This window comes from Gallus gallus, chromosome 4, assembly GCF_016699485.2.
Source record: "Gallus gallus isolate bGalGal1 chromosome 4, bGalGal1.mat.broiler.GRCg7b, whole genome shotgun sequence".
Taxonomy (NCBI): domain Eukaryota; kingdom Metazoa; phylum Chordata; class Aves; order Galliformes; family Phasianidae; genus Gallus; species Gallus gallus.
Window position 1 is genome coordinate 33,585,594 of NC_052535.1, and position 17,359 is coordinate 33,602,952.

The 17,359-nt window shown below is 41.6% G+C and overlaps 2 protein-coding genes across 9 annotated transcripts in view; one reads left to right on the plus strand and one right to left on the minus strand.

The window, feature by feature from the left end:
- The window catches only part of SCLT1 (sodium channel and clathrin linker 1), a 60,525-nt gene that overhangs the window by 20,117 nt on the left and 23,049 nt on the right, over positions 1 to 17,359 (plus strand). For 4 of the 5 annotated variants that reach the window (XM_046941076.1, XM_046941078.1, XM_420451.8 and 1 more), the window contains exon 1: positions 16,841 to 17,099. In XM_046941076.1, coding sequence (XP_046797032.1) covers positions 17,066 to 17,099 — 34 coding nt within the window. In that variant the 5' untranslated portion in view covers positions 16,841 to 17,065. Of the gene's footprint in view, positions 1 to 13,370; positions 13,476 to 16,840; positions 17,100 to 17,359 lie in introns of those variants that run through there. The other variant, XM_040699841.2, reaches the window with a different exon arrangement.
- C4orf33 (C4orf33 homolog) lies at positions 12,337 to 16,809 on the minus strand. Of its 4 annotated transcripts, none has more exons than XM_420450.7 (6): positions 16,745 to 16,809; positions 15,783 to 16,043; positions 15,195 to 15,255; positions 14,950 to 15,001; positions 14,642 to 14,841; positions 12,337 to 13,264 (listed from the first exon to the last, which is right to left on the minus strand). In XM_420450.7, the coding sequence occupies exons 2-6, from the start codon at positions 15,976 to 15,978 to the stop codon at positions 13,165 to 13,167; spliced, it is 609 nt and encodes a 202-aa protein (XP_420450.6). In that variant the 5' UTR covers positions 15,979 to 16,043; positions 16,745 to 16,809; the 3' UTR covers positions 12,337 to 13,164. The 4 variants fall into 4 exon arrangements, with proteins under 4 accessions (XP_420450.6, XP_004941057.4, XP_004941056.4 ...); XM_004941000.5 differs by having other exon boundaries at positions 16,643 to 16,809; XM_004940999.5 differs by having other exon boundaries at positions 16,443 to 16,809.

The following is a 17,359-nucleotide window of genomic DNA, read 5'->3' on the forward strand; positions in this document are numbered from 1 at the left end:
TAGAGCTTCCTTAATTAAAAGAGGAGTAAAGTCACAGTGTGCTAACTGCCCAAACAAATTGAAGACAGACGCTTAGCTGAGAGCTGTGGGCTCTTCCCAACTAATTTTGAGTCTTTTTTTGGGGGGGTTGGGGGAGAATATAAATCAAGTGAGATGCTGATGCTAAACTATTTACCTGCTTTACTCATAAGTCAGAAATGAGATTTTAATCCCCTTTTGTCTATGATAAGTTCTATTAAATTAATTGCTTGCTTGGGTATACTGCTGGTTGTAGCAGTACCTAGAAAACTTGCTTGACACAAGAGATAGATAATGTTTGAATCATTTAGGATCTGGTATCCCTAACACAGAAATGCTTAGATGCATGTGGTACTGTATCTGAGCTGTGAAAGCAGGAATTTGATTATACTCAGTGAGTGCAGGAATTAGGGAGAAACTTTTATATGCTTGAATCATATGGAGTATCTCTGTACATCCTGAGATGCTACTGTGAATTTGCTTAGAAATAAGACTAACAACTCAATGTTTTAATACGGATGCAGATCTTTTAGTTGTGGAATATCTACTTGAATTCTAGTTCTTCACTGCAATACCTGTGAAGGTTGCATTCAGACCCAACAGTTTAAGCTTGGGAACCAGAACTACCTACCCTTGAGGGGTTGATGAGAAACCTTCATGCTCAACATAGAAACAGCCAATAGAAAACAGTGAGCACAGGACTTCATCCATCTTGCTTTCAAGAGCAAAGGTGGTGTTGAAAGCCATGGATTTTTCTACCCAGGATTCCCATATGAGTGTCATTTATTACAACAGGAGTGCACTCAGGGAGGGCAAAACAAATAGTGATATTTTTCAGTTCTCAGGCTTCTGTACTGAAGGATATTGTGAAATAGTTTGCTGAAGAAGCTTGTCTAGGTGCAAGATCATTATGCTGTAAAACCAAGGTGTTGTTTTCTACTTCCTGGTTTCAGTGTCAGCCTAGGAACAGGAGGGAGTTTGCAACTCCTAGAGTTAAAAGATTAATCCCAGGCACTGGGATTATCTGAGATCTAAACCAATCTCTATGTTATATACGGAAAATGATAGCAGGAATAGGCTCATGCCTTTGATTCCTTCTCACCAAGCCAGAGCGCTCTCACTTCTCAAGTATAATGTTAATGGCTATGTATCTGTTTTTCCTGCCTCTCTAGGTAAAGTGGTGAGGCATGGATGAACGCTAGAACTCTACAGTTTCAGACAGTAAATGGTAAATTTTACTCTTCTGTTTGCTGTTAACTTAATGTAGCCTCCTCTGCTTTAGCTGTATGTACTCAGTGCAGCTTCTATCTACTATATCCATCGTGTGTCTACAAATCAGGTCAAGATCACTAGCTAAAATATTTCTTTTGATGTTGTGTGACTTTAACAGTTTTCATTGTAAATCGTTTGGTTCTGTATGCATTAGATTTGGATAGAATGGGTACAGAAAGAATCAAGTAAAACAAAGTGTGAAGTGACAGTATTTGGGATTGGAACCTTTTATCTGGTCTAGTGATATAAGTAGTTTGGATTGAAAAGGGAAATATTATCCTGCAGTCTTCGATTAGAAACTCGATCTGTCACCCTGTAGAGCAAGGAAAACCAGCAGGTTGCAAGTAGACAGTAGAACTAGGAGGCTGTTTTAGGTCCAAGGCAAGACAACCTTAAACCAAGAACAAAGGTATCAGAGAACCCTAATTACTGACATTCTGATGTAATACTACTTGACCCAGTGAAGGGGAGACCATTTTCAAATATGTCTTGGGGAAAAAAAACTATCTCAAATGATGAGAATTATGGAACTAGCACTGGGGAAAAAGCAAAACATCCTGAGTTCAGGGCTCGGATGTTGAGTTCTCACTTAAATCAAGCCACCTGCATTAAGTTTATCTGCACCATTCAGCTCTCTTAGGAATAGACAGACTTGCATTTAGGTAATCGCAGGGTTTTTGTGGTGAAGAGCCTTGTTTAGAGATGGCACTTTGAGTGTTACGTTGTCACAACGTGTAATTTCATACAGCAGTCTATGTTCCACTCTCTGGGCAGTTGAAAGTCATCTCTGCATCTCACCCAGGGAGTGAGTGGTTCATTGGCCGTATCATGCGATCATATCACGAAAACCTTGGAGATTGTTGGTGTTTAATCTGCTGTAATGAAGCCTGCCAGATCAGCTTACGGTATTTGTCACTGTTTTCTGGCCTGGCTGTCAGAGCCTTGGCAATGATTTCTGCTTCTAAAACAAGGAAAAAATAGGCCTGAAGCTGGGAGTGTTGATTGAAATTGAAGTCCATGAGGAACTCAGGCAGAAATCCACCTTTGGTCTGTACCCTGTGTGTTCTAGACTAGATGCAATCAGATTAGTTTTAATCCCCATAATGACCATTTCTTTGGGATACTAAAACTTGGTTCTACTCTTGATGAGCAGCCAATATCTGAAGCAGATGCAGGACTTTCTAGGTTAGTGCTTTAACCAGCAGCCCAGCTTCACAGCGGTCTTTGTTCTCTCTTTCACTCCCCTCATTATTTGCTAATAACAGAACAGCTTCAGAAAGAATCCTACCTTAGAATAACCTGGAAAGATCTCATTTTAAAAGGGGAATGTTGGTTAAATTTTCATCTGGATGCTAGTAGAGTTGAATATTTAATCTTTGAGTACTGAAGTTGCTGCCTGTCAGTCAGCCTTATGACTATTTCTTATGAGAAAGGGTATATGTAGGCAGTGGATTCAAGATAATGGATAGGTCTGAATCCCATTTGGAGAGGGTATTTTCCTGTAACCCAGATGAGGTTACCAAGTTCACAGAGATTTCAAATTTCTTTCTTGGCACTCCCCATTAGCTAAGTTACACAGCTCTCTGCTAATATGTGGCTTTTGTGAGAGTCATTCCTATGAATTGCTTAAGCGCAGAACTCCAGAGAAGGGGATGGTACTATGGGAGGAAAGAAATTGCGGTATCCAAAGCAATACAAATCTGATAAATGGCCAGTATCCTGGAGTTATGTGTAGCTTGTCTATGTAAAAGCCTAGATTAATTGAGCCAGCAATAGAGATTTACCTGGAATAAGGAATGTAATATTGTACAAATGTTTCTATTGACACTTCTCTCTACCTTTGAGCAAGACTATTAGTAATATTGCATTACTAATACATTTTTTTCATAGAGCTGATGCAATGACACGGGAAAAGATATGGGCAATGTATAATAAATACAGCTGGTATACTATTCTGGATAACCTCTGGAAGTCTGCCTTTCTCAGTAGGATTGCTGTCATGTTCAGTGGCATGTGCCAAACAATGTCTAGGTCATAATAGCTCAATTACATGTTTTCTGAACCTATTCTCTGAGAGACTATTATTGCACACCCTGAGCTGTCAGGAGAAGCTTGTACTCCTGGAGTGAGCTAACTTTGTGCTGGAAGGAAACTAACAGCAAGTTCACAAGTTACAGCTGCATCTCTGCATGCCTGAGTCCTGCTGTATAAGCAAATCTGTATTTTGTTATCGAACTGCCTTCTCAGCAGTATCTCAGCCAAGTCACTTAGTGAGATCAGAAATCTGCATAGCTTGAAATCCCCGGGTAGCTAAAGAAAGAATTTAGGATAAGAAATATAAGTGCTGTAATGTTCCTTCTTAGGCTGTCTTACTGGAAGTACGCTAATAGTAGCGAGATGCCCACTGCAGAGCCTAGTGCTCATATACCCTATTATATGCTTGAGGAGGCAGCAAGTGACCATGAATTGAATATTTTCAAAGGTAAGTGGAAATGGATCCAAGTTCCTGCTGCTTCCATGCTGAGCTGACAAGATGTTACTTAACTTGGTCTAGAAGTCATAACTATGTCAGCTATTACTGTGCTTAAGCTAATAATCCATGCTGGGAGAATCGACACAGCTATGAGAATTAGTTGAGCTTCCTCATTTTATGTCAAATGTTTACCTCAAAGAAGTTATTAGCTTCATTTCTTTACTATCTTTTGTTATAATATTCATTTCTCAATTTGTCACTCTTTCTGTCTTTGAACTTCCAAGAGTACATTGAACAAGGTTTTACATAGCAAAATGTCAGAACTGCCTTGATTTCAGTGTCAGCTTAGCTCTTTCTAACCTGATCATGGAGTCTTTTTCTTTTTTACTGCTTTTCTTTTGAGTATGGTGTCTTTGCTAGGACACTAAATAAATGTTTCAGTAGGCATTGTCTAGCTATTATGTAATTTGTATGTAGGATTAATTTAGAGGGCATGAAAATATTTTATAATTTGTATTGCTGGGTTTATTGTTAAATTTTAGAAGGCAAAAGATTGTTTCTAATAGTCTGTGGCTGGTATGTCCTCTGGATAGAACATGAGAGCAAGGGTTCACAGATCTGGTAGGCCTGACTCCTGTGTGATCTTTGACTAGGTATGTGATAAATCATAAAAACATCAGTCATAAAGGAGCAAAGAATGTTCTGGTGATGCTGAAGTTTCTTAAATCCACTTTAAGTTACCAACATGCTCCAAAATTCCACACTGTCAAAGTAGGTGTACTGCATAGGTCAGTTTGGGCGTTCAATGCAATTCATGGAGCAGTTTTCTTTTTTTAACCTGCAAGTTAAACTCCTCCCAGTTAGGGAAATCCCTTTGCAGGGGGCTTGGCTTAAAGAATGTTCCAGCCACTTGTGTCATCAGCTGCTTTTTTGTGAAACTCGGACTTGGTTCTTGAATGGCTGCTTGGAGAAGCAACATCTCAATCAGCACCTCGCCTTCAGGCAGCGTGAATTGTCCTTGTACCCAACACAGGAATGTAAAGGCTGTGTAGTTTGAGGCTCTGCTTCTTGCCTATGTTGCCCATCTACAGTGAGTGCCCCTTTGCACAGTGCAGTGCAGGAGGATGTTTAAGCTTTTGGGAAATATTCTGTAGGCATGCTATTCTCTCTTGGTTCATCTTTTGAGTATGTACATAGGAGAAAAATCTGCCCATGTGTATTAATGTGTTATGCTAATTAAAGTTGTGAGATTGACAGATCTGAAGAGACAGCGATCCACCAAGTTACAACACAGATATCTCAAAGGCAGAATTTTACTCATGTTTCCTGTCTTAGTTTCAGCTGGGATGGAATTGTTTTCTTCAGACTGTCTGGTATAATGCTATGTTCAGGAGGTGGTGAGCAATTGATTACGCTTCAGTTGTTAGATACATTCATTTATATATTAGATATATCTAGTCATAATTATTATCCTTTTCCTTTTCTTTATTTTAGTAAACAGGTTTATCTCAACCCATGAGTTCTACTTTGTTGGTTGTTTGTTTTATTCCTTATTCTCTCCATTCACCTACTGGGAGGTGAGGGGAGTGAGAGAGCAACAGAGTGGAGCTTTGCTACAGGCCAGGTTAAACCACAATACTTGCTCAGCAATATTCTTCAAACTCAAGTCACTGATTTTTGTGTAAGCAGTTAGCTCTGATTGCTTAACCATTTGGCTTATGCTTTCTCATACCAATAAAAGGCTATCTGCAGGTGTGGCTGGCCGGGTAGCACACCCCCTACCTGTTTCACAGGGGTCACAACCATCTCTTACGTGATCACCACTTCATTTCATTCCCAGCCAGTCAGGTCTTCAGCTACCGACTTAGCAGGCAAGCCCTTCTCAGCCTGCACGGCCTCAGTACCAGGGCGCTCATCTTGCCATCTCCGGGATAGGATCTGATAGGTCTGCTCTCCCTGCTGTGGTTGTGGATAGGTTTAATCTCTACTGAGCTGAGAGGAAAGCCATATAAACAGCAATTTGCCTTTCCTGTTTCTGCTCTGCTGTACGGTATGCCTCACTGACTCGTACAGCTCCTTTCAGGCACTCTTTCAAGTGTTAGCGTGGCACCGTTTCATAATGTGTAATAAGATATTGCAGTTTTGAACAGAGTAGATGTAGTGAGATTCCTCTTGAATAAGCAATAGGAATAAGCAAGCTGAAAAATCCTCCACACTTCAGTATGCAGTATTGATTGCTGCACTGAGCCATAATGTCAGCTGAATGCCTTCCTTCCTCCTCACTTCCCACACATGCAAAATAATAGACCTTGTTTACTGGAATTCAGAAATTATTTTTATTTTTTGCAAGTGGTGCTTTGACAGCGCCCTCTACGCTCTCATTTAATTTGTAATATCATTTGTGTTTTGTATTTCACATTTAGATACAGTGTTTAGGTAACTATGTTTCTCTCCCCCAAGGCAAATCAGGTCCAAGTTTATAATGAGAATTTCAGTGTTACTTTATTATGAAAAAGAGTCCAGGCCGTATACATTATGCAAGGTTGCTGTAGTAACACTTTCTCAGAGGGGAAAACTGACTGTCAGTAATTCCCACAGAAACCACTCCTTGCTGAGACAGGGAAAGTGAGGGGAATGTAAAAGAGAGAGAGAGAGAGAGAGAGATGTGCACAGATGTTGTGTGATCTCTGCAGCATCCCTTCATTGCTGTAAATTCAGTCATACATTTCTGGGTTTGGTTTTGGCTCATAGATTTGGACTGTGTGATTGGCACCTTCTCTTGGCATGTCAACTCTGCCCACCCCTCCCTTCCATGGAACTGGTTGTGCAGATGCTCTGCATTGGCAGTGAAGTGATCGCATCTGGTAAGAAAGTCCAGCTCTCTAAGAACCACTGTGGGGGGAAGGACCTAAATGGTAAATGGGAATTTCCCCCTTTTGTTAACTCTGCTTTTCTGCAAGAAATCAGCAAAGACAGGTATGTAAATAATTCCTTATGGAGAGGAGTGGTTCTCAACTATTTTGTCGGTGAATGATTTTGTTCTTTTGAGGTACGAGCACATGCTGTTTGGCTACATGTGTATTTAAAGATCGGGACATCTTGAAAAGGAATTAACTCTAGTCCTAGGATTTGTTAACTGACAAGAAAAAGCTATTTCTTTAATGTTACTTTAATGTCACTGAAGGCAAGCATGGGTTCACGTTTCTGAAATGCTTTTGCATGTTTGTTTGTTTTTTTGCAAGTAATGTTGATTGGTTTTATTTCTTTCTTCAAGAGCAATAAACTTCTTATATTATTTCAAGGCTTAATATGGCCACAGCTACAGATTAACACGCTGGCTTACTTCATCCTGTCATCTCTGCTGCTTAGTGGGGAAGCAGGCTGACATGGTTATTAAATCTGGCAGCTGTGTTGTATTGCACATGGGCAGCAAGTAGAGCACAGCACATAGAGAATGAGTAGCTTTCAGTTAACAGCCTTCCTTTCGCTGCCACAAGGCTTGAAAGGCAGACTCAAAAGCCCTTTCTCCTTTTTAGTAATCACCAGTTGCCAGAACGGTGCGCAGATATTACAGATACGGTGGCAAATGTAAGTATTCTTTGCCTGTGCAGTGCTTTCAGGTTGCTAATTAGGATTTCTGCCTTGGTCTTCTGATTGAAAAAGCAGAGGGATGAAAGCTGAAACCATCCTGAGAGAATGCTTCTCTGCAGTATTGTTTCAGCTTTCAGTGGAGGAGCTGCTGAGGGAAAGGGATGTATGAAAGCTTTCCAGAACAGTTTGCAGTTGTGTTTGTTGATTTTTGGGGATGTCTGCTCACTACTTTGTGAGGGGAGACGCCAAGCAAATGCAGGAGGTGCTTCTAGATAGATGGTGTTCTGCTTATGTTAGATAGTATTACATATGCAGCAAGAAAGAAACTTCAGTATTAGCAAGCTGCTTGTGAACGTGCAGGAGAGAACTCTGTCATGGTATTTTTCACCTTGGACCTTTAAGAGTTCATACATGCAGAACTGGACGTCTTATTAAGAATCTCAGCAGTACCTCTTTATCAGAAGCGCATGCAAATAATCATCATAAGGGGCACCAATATGACCTGCTAAGAACAATGAACACAGCACGGTGAGCAATGCATGTTTTTAACCCGTTTTATTCTATTCGTACATTAAGAGAATATTTATCTGACATGCGGCATGGAGGCAGGATAGTGAGGTGGCTGGGAAGTAAGCGAAGAAGAACTGGTATTTGTTAGTGGGTTTTTTGATCTTGTGGTAAGGAAGAAACAGCATTGTGGGTTTTTTTTGTCTCCTTTCTAATTCAAAGGTTCTGTTGTACCGTTGTCCTATGGAGTTTACTGGGTAGTGAATTCTCATGCTGTGAAGTGAATCTGCTTATTGAAAACAACCTGCCATCACTACCAAGCAGACAATGTCAGATAACTGCATGGGAAATACAGGATGGAGCTGGTTTGTTTGAGTTGCCATGTCATGTTTTTTGCTTTGTTTATGTTATTTGTTATTTCCCAGGGATACTGTAGGCTTTTTATGAACCCTGTGAAAAAGTTGTGATAAGTAACCTGTAAACTGCCATTAAGTGACTGGAGAGAGAATTGTTCACTGTAAGGAAAGGACTAAACGTATTCCTTAGTACTACTACTGTGTGTCTAATGCTGCTGTAAGCCAGGTTATGTTTGGTCTATCTGTTGTTTTGAAGTTACTTTTTCATTTTGCGGATGTAGACATAGAAATGCTCGTCTTCATTGTAGCAACCAAAAAGACATTTTGGAACTTCTCTTCCTCTTTTTCTGTAACTTCTCTTCCTCAATTTCTCTTTTTCCTCATACATGGTCAGAAATTCGTGGTTTCCATGAAACTTAGCTGTAAAAATGGTCATTTCTGATGGCGGCTGTGGAGTTAATCTGCCCGAGCCTGAGTGGCAATGAGGCAGCTGCTGAGGCAAGTGGTGACCCGCCAGGACATTGTCTCTCACAAAAATGTCAAATGCTAAAACAGCAGACATCAAATGCCACGTGCATAAGAAAAGGGTTATCAGCTGGCAGGCTTCAGCTGAAGGCAGTTAACTTCTTGCCTGGATTAAACATTGAAAGCCTAAATCTTTTCTATATCAAGAAATAATTCATGTTTGTCCTGAATCATTTCAGAAGTTCTTCTGGGAAGACCTGGGATATGGATGAACATTTTCAGAGCTATTTTACTGAAGATCTGCTCTGGAATGTCCAGACAGATGTCCCGAGAAGCATCCTTTTTGTCTTTTCTTCATCGCTTTGCATCGCATACCAGTTTTCCTCCAAAATCTCTCATCCACAATGTAAATTGATTTTGATTGAAACTGGTCAGGGGTTGTTGATGTGCAGCAGGATTAATTCAGTAGTTTTGGTTGAATTTTATCAACCACAGAGGTATTTTTTTATAGCACTGGGGCTCTTCAGCCTGGAGAAGGCTCTGGGGGGATCTTGTAGCAGCCTTCCAGTACCTGAAAGGGGCCTACAGGAAACCTGGGGAGGGACTTTTTACAAAGGCATGTAGCGACATGATGAGGGGAAATGGCTTTAAACTGTAAGAAGGTGTATTTAAACTTGATATTGGGAAGAAATTCTTTACTGTGAGGGTGGTGAGACACTGGAATAAGAGGTGGATTCCCCCCTCCCTGGAAGCATCCGTGTCCAGGCTGCATGGGGCTGTGTGCAACCTGGTCTGTGGGAGGTGTCCCTGCCTATAGCAGGGGGTTGGAATTAGGTGATCTTAAAAAGGTCCCCCTATTGACCCAAAGCATTCCGTGAATATTCTCAACCTTCACCCACCCCTGTGAAAGCTTTTAAAATCTTTGTGGGTTTTTTTTTCCAAGTCTCTTTCCTAGGTATTTGACCCATTTCTGGGTAAGTAATGTTGTTGTCATTGAAGTGCACTTGGTTATATAAAATGAAAACTATGGCAGGCATATGCCAGCCTTTTGTATTTAAAATAGGAAGAAATAGTACAATTGTTGTAGTCAGATCTCCCCTGAATATCAAAAGCAGAGGGTCTCCTTCTGCTGCCAGAGTTTTGTTTTGCTGGCAATACTCATATAAAGCACTGCACTTAGGAAAGAGAACAATTATAAGGCAGGTTATGGGTTCAAAATTCACTTCAAAGGAAGAGCAGAAGTTTTTCAACCAGGAAGTTGCTACGAGGCCAATCCTGTAGGGTGTCCTGCCTACAGCATAGTGGGAAACACAGGTCCAGGCAGAAAGAAAAGGGACTGCTGTCTACCTTCCTCACCTGTGGCAGAGGGAATTACAGTGGATAAGCAGCCTTCAGGCCTATGCTGTTGTAAATCTTTGTTTAACAGACTCCAGTGGTTTCTTTGACTTCTCTCCCTCCTATTCTGTACACCTGGCCTTTCAACTGGCTGGGAATGCTGAAGGAAACAGGCATCAGCAATATACAGATACCTGTACTGACTCTGCTGTGTTCCCATGCTGGGAAGATGATCCCTTGATCTCCACAGGCAAGCCCCATGCTTTCTCCTTACTGGAATCACTGGTTTATGGGACTGAGCTGTCTGCATTGTAGCATCGTTTTGATAGTGTGGGAAAGGCACAGTGTAGCTAACCACCTTCTTTTAGGGTATGTATGGAAGTGGTATAAAATAAACCACAGCCACCAGGATGGCCGCTCAGATTCCTCTCTCTAGCTCACTTCTCTCACACCTAGAAAACTGACTGTGTCCCAGTATGTGCTTCAGTAGGCAGGAAATAATACAGATGCCACTGCTCCTTCATCCACAAAGGAGCTTTTAAATAATTCAGTTTCCTTTTTGCCTATGTAGTTGGGTCAGAGGTTTAAGAAAGCAGCAATTTGAGCTTGTAGAATAAAAAGTCCTTAATTGAGTGCACAGCATGATGTGTTCTGTCCTGGTTGCTCCTGTCTAAAACAAATTATCGTGGCTGTTGTCAGCCTTTCCCTTTCATTGCTGGCTGTTCACAGCATGTGAAACTGAGAAGCACAGTACCCACTACGCTTTAAGGATGGCATTCAGTTTCCCTCATCAATTTCTACTCAGACTCTCTTTGTTTTTGACCTCCTCCTTGCACAGTGTCTTCAGTGGACAATTTACCTAGTGCTCCCTAAGGTATAGCATAATGCCCTAATGATGCTAATAGACGTATCATGGCATGGAATTCTGCAGTTCTTACTCTGGCAAAACTCCTGCTAATTCTATGATTCTAAAATAGCAGCAGCAGGCCTGGTTGCTTAAAGGCCGAAAGCAGACTGTAAGAATTACAATATTTTTTTGGTGCATGTGGTTTGATTTCTGCTTCTCATTGGGATGCTAATACTTGAGCAGTACCTTTGGCCTTCTTTTCAATTAGTTTTTGAAGGTGTAAAAGCAAATTGATAGCTATTTAATATGGTTAATATTAGCTCCAGCATCTGAACTTCCAGCATATAACAGTTTTTTTTAGACGTAGTGTTCTTGAGACTCACTGTCTAACGAAATTTTCCTCCTTTCCTCCATTTTTTCCCCATCATTTCTTCCTGATAGCCTCTCCTAGTCTCTCTTGAAATCTCTGCTTCGTTCTCGTATACATTTTGGGATCCAGAGCTACACCAGAACATTTTCTTGATTCCCAATAGCTGGAGAAAATGTAATGCTTTTATGCTCCAATACACAGATTGTAATATGTGACAAAGAATTACTGTGGCTCTGATAATAACAGTAGGAAGACTTGACTGTGTGTGTAGGAAGATCAGGGGAAGCATTCTCAAATACATGCTTAAGTAAATAGCTGAATACCTAACTTAGGATATCCTCAGCTGAGGTTCCTTCTATTTACACCTGCTTCAAAGCCCTGCACCCCCTGCAGGGCTTTCACTCTAGATTTTAGTGTCTCCTAGCCTAAAGCCCTTCACTGTTTGCCTGTTTCCAGCTCATTCCAGTACAGAGCATCTAAATCCTTGCTTTCTACAGCCCATGCCCCCCTACATCAACCACATAGTTCACAACCTCTCCAGCTTTTTGCCACAAATCCTATTCCCGCCAAAGAGCTACGCTTTTCCCAGGCATCCCAGATCCTCTCCTCCTGCATCTCTTCACTCTGTGCCAGTAGAAATGCTTATTCTGCTTGCCTCACGGCTCTTAACAGCTTCACCAAAGCCTTCTGCTCCCTAACAGTCTCCTCCTGCCCTCAGTCCTTCCCACTACTTTCCAGTGTTTGCAGCTGGAGAAACAGGTAGCTGTTGCTTCTCCCCTAGAATTTCAAGTTCCTCAGTGCAGTGATCTCAACGTAACTCCTTTCTGCTTTCAAGAACAAGGAGGAAGAGGGAAAAGCAGGGTAAGTGAGGCATATTTTAGCGCTTTGTATGCTGTAAGAATGGATGGATCCAGGCAAGGTTTGGAGGAAGACTAAGCCAAAAAATTTTTAGCATAGTATGCTTTATAGAAGATGTAACCCTACTTCAGCCCCACTGGGCTTTTGAACTGTTTGGTGTGGTTCTCCCCATGCTCGTTTCTTTGTACTGCTGGTCACCTTAACATTTCCATGTTTTCAAACAAAAAGGATTTGGACACATTACTTTTGGTTCAGAACTTTTTATGAATACAGCCATATGAAAAAGTATTACATGAGTGGCTCCTGGTCACTTGCTTTTGAAAGGAAGCTTACTTACGTAAATGAGTTTGTGAAAAAAAGTAATATGGAGACATCATGGTTTTTTAATACAATTCATACATGGTTTAATATGATTTATAATATTACAGATAATTCTTCTTTAAAAATGGGTAATTGTCAGTGCCAAAATCTGATTATAATTCATCAACAGTAAGTGAACTGAAGCTCCACCTTAAGCTTCTCCAAGGGTAGATTTGTCTCAGTTTATCCAACTTATGGTTTTACAGCCTGTACAAAGTATGCCAGCTTGTTTGTGTCAGAAGATTCATCTAGAACTTCTACTATGTAGATTTTAAATCAGTCACAAAGTCCTGTACCAAGTAGTCTGCCATTAGAATGAAAGGTGAGCATCATAACCTGTGTGTCACCAACTGAGGAGGTGCAATTTTCCTTGCTTTAACAAACATACAATGCAGTTTAAAAACAGTCTTTCAAAAAAATTGGTTGGGCAGACTAGAGCTGCAGTCTTTGTACCTGCAATTTACTCCATCTACCTAATCTCTGTGACTATAAATTACTTCACCTATCTGCTGAGCATGCAAAGACTATCAGAGACCCCTGATGAAGTAAAAAAGACCCCCCCCTGAAAAGAACTATTAGCAAAATATTTATCTTGTTAGTTCTAATGCAGAAACAACATTCCATTCCTACAATTTCTGCCCAACATAACTTGTTCTCATACACTTGCATCCAAACTTAATGCTATCAAAAACATAAGCCTCAATCCAGTTCGCTATTCAGTGTGAGACTTCCATAGATGCGATTCAGGCTGCTTCCAGTCTTCTCCCATTAGTTCTTTCAGGTTCAATTCTTGGAAAAATTCCAGGCGATGACTATAGACAAAGGAGGAAGGAAAAAAACAAACAATGAGTTCCATACTACCATCTTAGCACATTCTCAGTAGGTTTAACTGATGGTTTTTTTTCCTGTGCTTTCTAGGAACGTAAACACTGTTTCTGAAAATCTTGTACTGGAAAGAAGGCAAAATCTGTGCTACGGACAAGAACCACAGCATGAAGTGAAGTTAAAATGGGGAGTTAAGAGGTGAGCTCTTACGTTGACCAAAAATGCAGTCAGATCAAAAACAAAATGTTTACCTGCTTTACAACATATCTGCACTCCAGCCAAATGTTGTTTACAACTTTTGACCAATTAGAAAGTCATATCACAAGGATATCCTCTCCTTACAGAAAATAGGAAGACAGAACAGGATAATGAAGCTAATAAGTATTCTTTTTCTTTTAAGACCACATCTCACTTATAAACATTATGAACTGTTTCTTGCTAAGAATTTCTCCTTTACATTGCCAAACAGAATCAACTGAGAGAAGACTGAGGCTAATTTCTTATTAATACTTAAACAGCTGCCAAAGAGTAAATAGAACACCTGATACCATCATTTAAGTACCATCATTTAAGTAAATGAAGTTCTCTAAATAGGTAGTGTCCATCTAACACGTGAAGACCAACTAAGAGCAATTAAAGCAGCATGGAGCGACCTCTTCACAAAAATACATCTACTGTTCATCTCTGAAAAAGTCAGGATTTTTATGAAGAGGTACTCGAAAAAAAAATAATACCCTTCTTGAAAAACATTGCAGGCATTCTGCAGTTCACCTGGCTATCACTATGTTGAGCAACAAGTTTTCATGAGAACTACAGCAGTCTTCTAGAGCCAGTTCATTTACACAAACTGCCCACAAGTAACAGCCTGTATTAAGTTGTTTCAGACTCAGAAAATAAACAAGCCCACTCACAGCACAATATAAATATAAGCATACTCTAGTTTTGCTATTGATAATGGGCATCCTTTCATTACACTTCTCAATTTCATCTGTCTTTTCAATTTTTTCCATAACTCAGAGCCATCTATAAGGCAAAAAGAGATCCACTGGATATTACTCTGGTACAATTAACATTAAATAGCACTTCAAGAGCTGCTGTAGGCAAGGAAAAAAGCCATCTATGATTTAGCTAAGGAAGGCGATACCAGGTGCAGATTACATTGAATGCATCATTTGCTGTGCACCTACAGGATAACACAGAAATCAAGCACTAATTACAGCTATCTGGCAGTTCCTTACACAAAGTACAGTGGATCTGGGGCTAAACAGTATAATTAAAATATCAGTGGCACTTGGATTGGCGCCTTCTACAAGTATTCCAAGAAGAGTGCAAATATATTACAGAACAACTACTTTTATGCTTACAAATCTGGTTTCTGTCCTTCCTGAAGCTTGTGGCGAGGCACAGGATAAAGTGCTTCATATTTTCTGTGTTCTCCTGAGCCATAGATTGCATATGCATTGAACTTGCTAGTGCCCGGCGGAAAATAATTCCAAGGAAGATGAGCTGTACCTTCCCATTTGGTTTCTGTTCTGGTCACATCAAATTCTAAGGGCAGTTCTTCCTGTTACACATGAGGGGGGGAAAAAGAATGCTATTGATCTTTTAATCTACCAACAGCTATCTAAAAACAATTAGGTTCTGTGCATTATGAATGCCCTTGATCACTTACTTTCCACACTCTTCTTTTGCCAGAAAGCAGCAACAGTAAGTGTTGTCCGTGACTGTCAAAAATCAGAGCCACAATTTTCATAACACAATGTCAAGTTACTCGTGTATTTATCTGCCACAACAATATACGTCCTCCATATTGAAGTCATTTCTGTACCCACACCTTGCCTCATGCACACATTTTACAAGCATTAGAACAAGAAATGCAAATTAGCATTCACAACTTTTTAAGCAAGCTGTACTTACGGACAAAGTTCAACTTCTAGATACTGCTCACTCCTGTCACTCAAGAAAAATGCTTCTACAACTTAAAAAGAGACAAGCTGTCAATATTTTATACTAGTTATCTGTTTTGATACATTCCAAGGCTTTCACAATCCATTGTTTTCACAATGGTTTTTGGCCTGTGCCATCCCTGAGTTTGACTGTGTGCATGCTACTGATGCTTTCTAATTCAAGAGCTGTGCAGTAATCCCAACTTCAGGAGCTTTTTTTAATGCTATCAACATGAAGACAACAGCACAGTTCTATTTATTGACTGTTCACCTTACTGTCAATTGTGTGATGAAAACTAGAGTTTCTCTCTTGATTCGACTTTATAGTTGAATACAACATGATGTTCATGGTTACTTAAGGAGCCTTCTTAACCATAGTGGTGGTTACAACCAAGTTTTTTTGCCAGCGGTCTTTTCCAGAGTCCTCAGGATGAGGCTGTCAAATTAGAGCAGTTTTAGAAAATAACCAGGGAAACTTAATTAAAGACCAAGTATATTAATTACAGATGAACATCAGTGACTTCACAAATCAGATACTTGCAGCAGAAGTTACGCTTACCTTCGTAGTCCCACAGCTTTCTAAAGGGTTTCCCTGGCTCTCCAAGCGGTGCTGGAGGATCATTGAAGAAGGGAGCACTAACTTGCATTAGCAGTCCTGCATCATACGACTTCAGTGCAATTGTTACTGGGTCATGGCTCACGGGTAAACCGTCCCACGTGTGCTCAATTCTTAACTCCATCTTCGTGTTCTGCATAAGAACAGCTGGCCAGCTTCCATCAAGATGTCCAAGCCGAGCGTGAGATCTCCTTTAAGTTCAAGCTGGTAAAATAGTGAGAAAGATCAGATAAATGGATGTAAGAACACACGGTGGTGAGGTGAAAAGTGTGACAAAGATTATGGAAAATTTAAAGCAATACATGAAGTCATCAGCTGACTTCAGACATCTGGTAAAAAGGTGAAGGTAAATATTGGACTATCAGTTCTGGACGGGTTATGTGTAAATAAAATGAAAACCAATTAAGCTTTTATGTCAACATTTTTTTCTCTGTGAAACGTCAGTACCAGCATCAGATGTGCTACGAGACAGCTTGGGTAGCTCTGGAAACCATGGAAGCCTCGAGTATCGTTTACACCCCCTGCAACTCAAGCGGCAAGTTTACAGAAGCAAGATGATTGATGCTGAAGGAAAGCAATCAGCATACACACGGAGAAAGGTACCTCAGTGTCTTAACGTCGTTCTCAAGGCAGAAAAAGGAAGAAGGCTGTCTAAAAACACCGCTTGACTGACACAGCGGAGGAGGTGAGAGCTCCCCACTAGCAGCAGCCCGCGGGGGAGCTCTGAGGGTACGCGTTATGCTGCCCACAGCAACCACACGGAGCAAAGGAGCCGTTTGCAAGCGCAAGAGAAGCCCTTTCACCTATCCTCAGCGCCGTAGGTACAAGAAAGGCCGGGCAACGTCAGCACCCGCACTTCCTTAGAGGAATTAACGAGGACCGCCCCCGCGCCGTCAGCCACTCACCGCAACCCCACACGGGCGCGGGCCGGGAGCTTTAAGCCCAGCACGGCGCTGCGCTCCTCCCGCCCACGTGACCGGCGCCGGGCGCTGCGCTCGGCCGCCCGTTAGGGGAGGAGCCGGTGCCGACCGTTTCCCAGTCTCGTGGCGGTGAGGGCGAGGGAGGAAGGCTGCGGTTACCGCCCCGCCGTACCCGTCGCTTTCCTTCAGGGGAGAAGAAGGGGTGGTTGAGAGGAGCGGTTGCCCTCTGCCCGCCCCTTGGCAGCGCTCGCCCTCCGGCGATGTCTTTGGTGGAGTGGGAGGGCAGCGAAGCTTTGGCGTGACGACATGGCCGCGGAGCTCGGCAGCGGGGGAGAGCCGGGTGAGGGCTGGGCGGGCGGGCGGGCGGCCTCGGGGCTGTTCCCGGCCCTTGTGGGGGTGGGCAGCTTTAACCGGAGCTTAAACCGAGTGCGTCTCTGACGGCAAAATACCGTCAGAGAAAACCTTTCCTAATAGCGTATGTAATAAACGGGGACTGGATGTTGCCCAGAGACGTGGTGGAATCACCGACGCTGGAGGTGTTCAAGGAACATTTGGACGTTGTGCTGAGGGTCATGGTTTAGTGAGCACCGTTGGTGATGG